At 54.8% G+C, this 10,465-nt stretch overlaps 1 protein-coding gene across 2 annotated transcripts in view; it reads left to right on the forward strand.

Annotated features, from left to right (window-relative positions):
* The window catches only part of WDR7 (WD repeat domain 7), a 49,852-nt gene extending 41,591 nt beyond the window's left edge, over positions 1 to 8,261 (forward strand). For both annotated transcript variants that reach the window (XM_066339285.1, XM_066339287.1), the window contains 2 exons: positions 2,825 to 2,929; positions 6,813 to 8,261. In XM_066339285.1, coding sequence (XP_066195382.1) covers positions 2,825 to 2,929; positions 6,813 to 7,016 — 309 coding nt within the window. In that variant the 3' untranslated portion in view covers positions 7,017 to 8,261. The remainder of the gene's footprint in view (positions 1 to 2,824; positions 2,930 to 6,812) is intronic.
* Positions 8,262 to 10,465: the final 2,204 nt, after the last annotated feature.

Genomic DNA, 10,465 nt, shown 5'->3' on the forward strand with positions numbered 1-10,465 from the left:
AGAGCTCAGGTAAGGCAGAGGTTAAACGTGAGCAGCTTCCCAAAAGCAGGTGGAGCTCCCAGCAGCAGCATCCAGCAGCACAATCCGATGATGACTATTGATTCCTTCCTCCCCGGCCTTTCCCTGGCTCTGGCCTTGATGTACACATTGCTCCAATAAGGCTCCATCTTGATCAGGGGCTGAGATGAGATCCTGGGATTTGATAAAGATAATTGATGCTTCACAGGGAATTGGAAAACAGTTCCCAGAGCAGCAGCTCCACCTGGAAATGTGCCCTTTGTTTTCCCAGCTTGAAACCCTCCAGCCATGAGCCAAAGGCACGGGATTAAACACATTTGATCCCAAAACGAACCGCTTGGATTAATAATTACGGCTTTAATTAATTTATAACAGTATTAAAAGGATTAGGCGACAGGATTAAGGTATTGTTGAGCACAAGCTCTGTTTGCCCAATTAAACACGGAAACAATATTAAATTCCAACAAATTGTGAATATTTTGGATAAGATTCCTAATTGTGAACACGGAGTTAGAAATTCTGCACTGAAGCTGCAGTGACACAGGAGAATACTGATGTTATAAAGTGCTGGTTTATGTATCAAATGAAACACTAAAATCAGACTGGAGAGAGAGATTGCAGGTAACTGAATTTTGGGGATCCCTGCCATTTGATTTTGGGATGGTGGGAAAATACAAATATTTCCCCAGGTAAATTCTTGCTGAGTACCAGAGCCTGACCCAAAATCCTCCCAATTAATTCCTTAGTACAGGTTATTTAATTATCTTCTTTTCCTTGAGGAACGTATTTGGGTCTATAAGGAGAGACTCTGAAATATTCCATTTTTATTGATTAAATCTCGGGATTCATCATAAATATTTAGTGCTGCGTTTCAGAAATACATGTAATTTTTGTACCTAAAACCTGGGTCATTTGCACCAGAAGATTAAAGAGAAACATAAGTTATTTTGGGCTTATTTCAAAGCAAAAACTACTTTTAAGCCTGGGCTGGAATCAATAATGCTTGGTCCTGGGTCCTTCCAGAATTAAAATCCCAGCAATCCAAGCATTAATTGGATTGTGCAGGGCTGATTTTATTTCAGCCCTGGATGCCTTGGCAAAGTTTGATTTATGTGGAAGGCAGAGAAGGATTTAATATTCCATTTGGAATGAATCGTGGCTTGGCTTAATTAATTACAGAGGAAAAGCTGCTGGTGTTTAAAGCAGTGCCTGAAAGGTGTTTATCCTGCAGTGCACACCTGCATGTCCAGGGCCAGCTGAGGCAGGAAAACCTGAATTTCATCCCTAAATTTCACAGCAAAGGTCATTACTGAGTATAACCTTAATTGGATAGGCCAAAGGCCTTTTCTTAACATGCCCAATAACAGATGAAGGGGGTTTTCATTAATTGATTTATTCAATCAAAGGACGAAAGGTGCTGAAAACTGCTGGGAGTGAACTGAGATTTCCAGTGCATTGCTTCCAAAACAGAGAATTCTTGGGACAAGCTTGGCAAGAACATTTTTATTTTCTCTCATCCGTGGCTGCACACTCCTCCAGGAAGGGGCTACGGGGTCACCTCCTTCAGCTGCCAGTGACATCCCTGGATGGTTTGTGTCCTGAGCAGAGCTTGGAGCTGACAGCTCTCTGCAGTGCCCTGAAGGTTCCCAGCCTGGGCACTGCTGCTTTCCCCCACAGGGATCATTGCCACTTTTATTTAAGGAGCCCCTGGCATTTGGAATGAGAAATAGATAATCAAAGGGATCCAATATTAGGGGACATTATCAATTTGAAAGCTGCATTTAGTAACACTAAATTGATCCAGTGTGGGGGTTTTTAAGTCACCTCTAGTGGAATATTGCAGTTCAACAGAGACTTTCCCAAAGACTGGGCTTGGAATTGGCTTGGAATTGTTGGAATAGCTCGGGTGTGTCCTGTGGTGCAGGGGGGCAGCTCAGAAGCCCAGTCAGCTCCCAGGAGCATCCCCTTGCCTTCCCATTAAAAACCTGGGCAGAGGGAAGCTGGAAGCAGCTGCATTTGGTCCCCTCCTCCTTGTGTGACAGGGTGAAGCCATCCCCAAACTGCTGTCACACAGATTTCTCCAGATTTCCACTGTGGGCTCACACAGTGACTGCTCCAGAGCTGCGTGGGGGAACTGGCAATATTTGGAGTGAGCAGCAGTGATCTGGCTTGGCTTCACTTCCTCGTGGAGAAAACAGGCTAGCACCACGAAAATCCTGGCTGGAAAGGATTAGCATCAATTAGAGAAGCACTCCCTTTAAATAACAAAGCAGCTGGATTCCCTGAAGGATTTGTGCTTCTTGGAACGTACTGCAGGAGTAAAAAGAGCAACAAGTGTGCTGCTCCTATTGATTTCTACCTTTGTCTCACCAAAACATGTTTTATTGACAAGTGTTCCGTGCTTGTTAAGTGCTAAAGAGTGGGCTGGGGCTAAACGTGGGATCAGCTAATTAACTGTGCAGATCCCATTAAAGGGAGACATTTGGGGTGCACTCACCTTTTCCACGAGGAGTAAAGTAATGTATTCATAGGTTCTTCATGCAGCAGGCTCGTTCCAGGTGCACACACCGAGCAGGGCTTTAAATAACCCGGGGATGGGCACAGCAACACTGCTAAGGCTGTGTTTTCCCAGGAGAAAATCCTGGGGCATCTTGGATTTAACACAGACTTGGGTTTTCTGATCCTTTCTGGGGGGCCCTGCTGTGGCAGAGGAGCTCCCTGGGGAGACATTTCCGTGGGCTGCTCCTGTTTTTGGGGCTGCCCGGTCCCGGATGTCCCACAGTGCTGTTCTCTGCCCTGTTCCCAGACTATCCACGGCCACAAAGGAGCCATCACTGCCGTGGCCTTCGCCCCCGACGGCCGGTACCTCGCCACCTACTCCAACTCTGACAGCCACCTCTGCTTCTGGCAGGTGAGGACACCTTCCCAGCCCTCCCTCTGTGCCCTGGGAGGGGGATTTGAGCCCTTCCCAGCGGGGAGAAAAGCCCTCAGGGGAGAAGGTCACAGCTGGGTTGGGCCTGGAGCAGCCTGGACTTGTGGAAGGTGACCCTGCCCATGGCAGGGGTGTGGAATGAGGCAATCCTTCAAATCCCAACACAAGGGGTTAAACCACCCTGGTGCACTTCTCAAATGTGACCTCGTGCAATGGTGATTTTTCCCTTCCGTGTCCTGTTTGGCACGATTATTAATGCAGGAAAATCAGGGACATTAGTCATCCTAAAAGGGTTATTACTCAAGATGATTTAAATTGTGAAAATGTCAGCGGGGCTCGCACGCTGCTGGCTCCGGATGCCGTGATTTACACCCCTGACAGCCGAGGAGAGCCGGGAGAAGGGATAGCTGGGACAGCGGCCTGCTCGGAATTCAGGCCAGGGAACAGCAGTAAAACAGCCCGGGGCTTGCCAAGGGCTCCCGGGGACAGGACTCCTGGGGTTGCCATGCGTGTGGGGAGATGGAGAGGGATGTCCTGGGGGCTTGGCTTGGGCCATCTCAGTTGGAGAATTTGGAGCTGGCACCAGCAGCTGTTTCCCCAAGAGTGGGACCCAGCAAGTGTCCAAGGCCAGCTCAGACAGGGCTTGGAGAACCCAGTGGGAAATGGGGACGGGTGGGTGGGACTGGGTGAGCTCCGAGCTCCCACCTGAACTATCCCCTGATCCCTCAGTGTGGCCTCTCGCTCGGCCCTGCTCCAGGCACTCTCTGGAATGTGGGACTCCACAGTGTCACAGTGCTCTCTGGGCTGTGGGGATTCAGTGTCACAGTGTCACAGCCCCGCTCCGGGCACTCTCTGTGCTGTGGGGTTCAGTGTCACAGTGTCACAGCCCCACTCTGGTGCTCTCTGGGGATTCAGTGTCACAGTGTCACAGCCCCACTCCGGTGCTCTCTGGGCTGTGGGGTTCAGTGTCACAGCCCCACTCTGGGCACTCTCTGTGCTCTGGGGTTCAGTGTCACAGCCCCACTCTGGGCACTCTCTGTGCTCTGGGGTTCAGTGTCACAGTGTCACAGCCCCACTCCGGGCACTCTCTGTGCTGTGGGGTTCAGTGTCACAGTGTCACAGCCCCACTCCGGGCACTCTCTCTGCTGTGGGGATTCAGTGTCACAGTGTCACAGCCCCACTCCGGGCACTCTCTCTGCTGTGGGGATTCAGTGTCACAGTGTCACAGCCCCACTCCGGTGCTCTCTGGGCTGTGGGGTTCAGTGTCACAGTGTCACAGCCCCACTCCGGGCACTCTCTGTGCTCGGGGGTTCAGTGTCACAGTGTCACAGCCCCACTCCGGTGCTCTCTGGGGATTCAGTGTCACAGCCCCACTCCGGGCACTCTCTGTGCTGTGGGGTTCAGTGTCACAGCCCCACTCCGGGCACTCTCTGGGCTGTGGGGTTCAGTGTCACAGTGTCACAGCCCCACTCCGGGCACTCTCTGTGCTGTGGGGTTCAGTGTCACAGCCCCACTCCGGGCACTCTCTGTGCTGTGGGGTTCAGTGTCACAGTGTCACAGCCCCACTCCGGGCACTCTCTGGGCTGTGGGGTTCAGTGTCACAGTGTCACAGCCCCACTCCGGGCACTCTCTGGGCTGTGGGGATTCAGTGTCACAGTGTCACAGCCCACTCCGGGCACTCTCTGTGCTGTGGGGTTCAGTGTCACAGTGTCACAGCCCCACTCTGGTGCTCTCTGGGGATTCAGTGTCACAGTGTCACAGCCCCACTCCGGTGCTCTCTGGGCTGTGGGGTTCAGTGTCACAGCCCCACTCTGGGCACTCTCTGTGCTCTGGGGTTCAGTGTCACAGCCCCACTCTGGGCACTCTCTGTGCTGTGGGGTTCAGTGTCACAGTGTCACAGCCCCACTCCGGGCACTCTCTCTGCTGTGGGGATTCAGTTGTCACAGTGTCACAGCCCCACTCCGGTGCTCTCTGGGCTGTGGGGTTCAGTGTCACAGTGTCACAGCCCCACTCCGGGCACTCTCTGTGCTCGGGGGTTCAGTGTCACAGTGTCACAGCCCCACTCCGGTGCTCTCTGGGGATTCAGTGTCACAGCCCCACTCCGGGCACTCTCTGTGCTGTGGGGTTCAGTGTCACAGCCCCACTCCGGGCACTCTCTGGGCTGTGGGGTTCAGTGTCACAGTGTCACAGCCCCACTCCGGGCACTCTCTGTGCTGTGGGGTTCAGTGTCACAGTGTCACAGCCCCACTCCGGGCACTCTCTGGGCTGTGGGGTTCAGTGTCACAGTGTCACAGCCCCACTCCGGGCACTCTCTGGGCTGTGGGGTTCAGTGTCACAGTGTCACAGTCCCACTCCGGGCACTCTCTGGGCTGTGGGGTTCAGTGTCACAGTGTCACAGCCCCGCTCCGGTGCTCTCTGGGCTGTGGGGGTTCAGTGTCACAGTGTCACAGCCCCACTCTGGTGCTCTCTGGGGATTCAGTGTCACAGTGTCACAGCCCCGCTCCGGGCACTCTCTGTGCTGTGGGGTTCAGTGTCACAGTGTCACAGCCCCACTCTGGTGCTCTCTGGGGATTCAGTGTCACAGTGTCACAGCCCCACTCCGGTGCTCTCTGGGCTGTGGGGTTCAGTGTCACAGCCCCACTCTGGGCACTCTATGGGCTGTGGGGTTCAGTGTCACAGTGTCACAGCCCCACTCCGGGCACTCTCTGGGCTGTGGGGATTCAGTGTCACAGTGTCACAGCCCCGCTCCGGGCACTCTCTGTGCTGTGGGGTTCAGTGTCACAGTGTCACAGCCCCACTCTGGTGCTCTCTGGGGATTCAGTGTCACAGTGTCACAGCCCCGCTCCGGGCACTCTCTGTGCTGTGGGGTTCAGTGTCACAGTGTCACAGCCCCACTCTGGTGCTCTCTGGGGATTCAGTGTCACAGTGTCACAGCCCCACTCCGGTGCTCTCTGGGCTGTGGGGTTCAGTGTCACAGCCCCACTCTGGGCACTCTCTGTGCTCTGGGGTTCAGTGTCACAGCCCCACTCTGGGCACTCTCTGTGCTCTGGGGTTCAGTGTCACAGTGTCACAGCCCCACTCCGGGCACTCTCTGTGCTGTGGGGTTCAGTGTCACAGTGTCACAGCCCCACTCCGGGCACTCTCTCTGCTGTGGGGATTCAGTTGTCACAGTGTCACAGCCCCACTCCGGTGCTCTCTGGGCTGTGGGGTTCAGTGTCACAGTGTCACAGCCCCACTCCGGGCACTCTCTGTGCTCGGGGGTTCAGTGTCACAGTGTCACAGCCCCACTCCGGTGCTCTCTGGGGATTCAGTGTCACAGCCCCACTCCGGGCACTCTCTGTGCTGTGGGGTTCAGTGTCACAGCCCCACTCCGGGCACTCTCTGGGCTGTGGGGTTCAGTGTCACAGTGTCACAGCCCCACTCCGGGCACTCTCTGTGCTGTGGGGTTCAGTGTCACAGTGTCACAGCCCCACTCCGGGCACTCTCTGGGCTGTGGGGTTCAGTGTCACAGTGTCACAGCCCCACTCCGGGCACTCTCTGGGCTGTGGGGTTCAGTGTCACAGTGTCACAGTCCCACTCCGGGCACTCTCTGGGCTGTGGGGTTCAGTGTCACAGTGTCACAGCCCCGCTCCGGTGCTCTCTGGGCTGTGGGGGTTCAGTCCCACTCCGGGCACTCTCTGGGCTGTGGGGTTGAGTCCCACTCCGGGCACTCTCTGTGCTCCGGGGTTCAGTGTCACAGCCCCACTCCGGGCACTCTCTGGGCTGTGGGGTTCAGTGTCACAGTGTCACAGTCCCACTCCGGGCACTCTCTGTGCTCCGGGGTTCAGCAGCAGCCCCGGGCTCAGCCGTCGTGTCCCCGCAGATGAACACGTCTCTGCTGGGAAGCATTGGGATGCTGAACTCGGCTCCGCAGCTGCGCTGTGTGAAGACGTTCCAGGTGCCCCCGGTGCAGCCGGCGTCCCCCGGCTCCCACAACGCGCTGCGCCTGGCGCGCCTCATCTGGACCTCCAACCGCAACGTCATCCTCATGGCCCACGACGGCAAGGAGCACCGCTTCATGGTCTAGGTGTGCCCGGGGAGCCTCATGCCATCCCTGCCGGCCCGCCGGGAGCCCTGGCAGCTTTTCCTTGCGGGCAGGAGCGGGGCTGCTCCGGGGCTGCTCCGGGTGCGGCTGGCAGAGCGGGAGCCGGAGCTCCTCCTCGGCTCCTCCGGGCCCTTTTCCCTTCAGAGCCTCCCGGAATGTCAGTGTTTACCAGAAAGGCTCGCGTTTACATGGATGTGCTCCCGGTGCCCACGGGGTGCCCCTGGAGCTGCCTGGAGAAGGGGTGCTGGAATTTGGGGGGCACAGCCCGTGTGCTGATCCCAACGGGGTGAACTCTCCATTTCTGAGGGGATTGGAATTGCTGCTCTGCCCAGGCTGGAAGGAAAAGTGATAGTCCACGTGTAAATAAATCATTCAAAACTCCTGGTAAATGGCAGACTTGGAGAAAAGCAGTATTTGTATAGAAAGGTGGCTTTTGCCACCAGTGAGGTATTTATTTAAATAAAGGACAAAGGGGGCCATTTTGAATGGGAAAATTATCAGAATTATGGAAAAAATAATTATTGACTGGATGTACTGAAATATCTCCTTCAGTAGGAACATTCCTGTGTGACACTCGCTGTGACTGTGTTTCCTTCTTACATATCTGATTTTGTGGAATATTTTGTGTGAAATTTGCTGGTTTCTGCTCATGGGAAAGAGAAATATCTGAAATCCTCTTTTATTTCAATATCTCTTTCTGTGCAGCTTTTCCTTGGCTGCAGAGCTCAGACCTGATGCTGGCACTACCTGCTAAAGCTAAAAACGGTACTTGGAGTCCTGAAATGAAGGAATTAATTTTTTCACATGGCTCCAAAAGAGCAAATAACTGTGTTTGATTCCGATTTGGGGTTATTTGTGTAGTGCCCAGGTGGGGTTTGCAGCCCAGCCACTCTCCATATCTCCGTGCTGTTCCACAAGAGTTCCAAAGCAGGAAGCTCAGAGCGTTAAGGAATGCTGAACACGGGTTTTGGTCTGTCCCAGAAGCTGTTCCCATCCCGCTGTGAGCTTTCCGTGCCTGTCCTTGTCGCCGTGTTTGTCCCTGTACGTGTGGAGGTGTCCGTGGCTTCCATGGCAGCTTCCCGGTGACACAGTGGGACACCTGGATCACAGGGGGGTGACAGAGTCACCGTGTGACTGTCCCAGTGTCCCCTGCTCCACTCCCCGCCCTCTCCGGATTCAAATCCCTGGTGTAAATATGCTCGTGGAATAAAGCTGGACTGAAGCCTGTTGGTTTGTGTGGGTGTCAGTGATCTCCTGCTGCTGAGGCTTTGCCCAGCCACCTGCGGCTCTTGAACAAGTCTCTCCCATCTCCCTTGCAATCCTGGAAGGGTTGGGGTTGGAAGGATACAAAGGGGCACCTTGTTCCCTGCAGCCCTTGTCCCCAGTCCCTCTCCAGCTTTCCTGGAGCTCCTTTAAGCCTTGGCAGGGGCTCTGAGCTCCCCCAGGCTGGCCGCAGAGCAGAGGTGAATTCCCCCAGAGGAATTAACTGCAGGAAATAAATGGACTGGACTGCACTGTGGACGTGGGATACCCTCTGTTAGTGAGGCATGCAGCCCTCGGCCTGCAGAGGAAGCCCCTGTGCCGTGGGATGCTCGGGAGCAGGTCAGGAATTACCTCATCAGTCTCCCAGCACAAAGCCCGCAGGAGCTGTGTGACTTTTCCCCTTTCAGAGTGTGTGGATGCGTTCAGCCTCCGTCCCTGGAGGCTGGGTGGGCCGTTCCCGCGGGGATCCAGGGAGGGAGAGGCCTCTGCTCTCCTTCAGCCGCAGGGCAGAGCTGAGCCTTGGGGAATCCATAGCTGGGAGCCAGAGGGAAACAAGTGACTGGGCCGGGATGCTCCAGCAGTGCAGGAGAGGGAGGGAAGCAGAGCCGTTTTTAACACCCGACACCTCAGCGTGGGTCTGGGCAAAGGGTACAGCCAAACACCACAGGCCGTGGAGCAGAGCCTGCAGAATTCCCAGCGCAGGATGTGCTGCTGCCGTCCCGTGGCTGGGGCAGGCACCCGGAGGGAGCTCAGTGCTCGCTGCCGTCTCCTTCAGCGCAATGAGCACACCGGGAGCCGCTCCCCTCCTGCCCCCGGTGCTCAGGCCCTTCGTTCTGCTGGCTGTGCCCTGGGCTGTCTGTGTGTCCACGCACAGAGCAGTGGTCCTATTCCAGGAATAGAATCTCGGAATACCCGGCTCAGAGCCGGGGCAGCCCGCCGCCCTTCTGCTCCTCCACCTGGGAGCTCACCATGGCTTCAGGGAGCTCAGGGGGCAGCAGAAGAGGCTTTGCTTCTGGCCAGGCTGTCCCCAGCTTTTAGAAAACTTCAGCAGCATTAATACTTTTGTCTGAACCAAAAATAAAATAAAATAAAATAAAAATCAGGGAAAATCTGGATGGGCGCCTCCGGTGTGATAAATTGACACTCGATCCAGCGGTTGCCTGGAGCGCGCTTTGAAGCGGGAGAGGCTCCTGGGGAACTTCCCCCTCTCTCTGATGTCTGAAAATTAAAAATTAATCCGCTATGAAAAATTAAAAGGTGAAACTTTCTGCTCTTTCAGCAGCAGAGCTTTTGGAATGCTGATGTGGGGCTTGGAGTGGAGGCTGAGTGACATCTCCGGGAACATCACCGTGGGCTGGTGCATTCTAATATCAGATTTTAATTGATTTTTGTAAATTGGAAACCTGTTTGCACAGGGCTCGAGACGCTTAAAAAGGGGTAAATATTTATTTATTGATGTAAATAACCTTAAACAGGCATTTACTCACCACTGCAGAGCTACTCACAGATTACAACACAGTGAAAGGAAACCGATGCTGCCAGCTTGGAAGTGATGCTGGAATCCGCACAACCTGCAAGGTTTCATTAGGCTTTTTATTTTAAAAAAGGCAGAAAATGGGTCAAAATGCACTTTATTCCAGGAGCAAAGAGCGAAGAGGCTGCTGGTGGGAGGAGGCAGTGTGCTCCATAGGTGAGGGTGGCTGCTGGGCTGGAAGGAACCGGAGCAAACGGAGGCAGAGCCCCAATGCAATCTGTGAAATGGATTCAGGGATTCAGCCAAGCCGAAAGCGGCCGTGTCCCACCCCGGGGATCCGCGGGGCAGCCGTGGGGAGAGCAGAGATGAGTTCCCATCAAGTGCACTGGCTTGGAAAATGGGCAAGGTTTAGGGTCAGGCGCACACAGTCCCGGGGGAAGCTTTGCCAGGGGAAATGGGAAGAGCTGCAGCCGCCGCTGCTGTGATTGCTCCTTTCAGTGTCAATTTTCTGTGGGTTTCGGTTCTCCAGAGCCATCCACCTGCTCCTGGAGCACTGCTGCGGGGAGGGACAGAATCCCGGAGTGCTGGAGTGCTTGGGGCTGGAAGGGACCTAAAGCTCTGCCCTGGGCAGGGCCACAGCCCAGGAGAGCAGCTCCCCGATGGAATTGTGTCAGACACGTGATGGGAGCATCGG

Source organism: Sylvia atricapilla, chromosome Z (genome assembly GCF_009819655.1).
Source record: "Sylvia atricapilla isolate bSylAtr1 chromosome Z, bSylAtr1.pri, whole genome shotgun sequence".
Lineage (NCBI taxonomy): Eukaryota > Metazoa > Chordata > Aves > Passeriformes > Sylviidae > Sylvia > Sylvia atricapilla.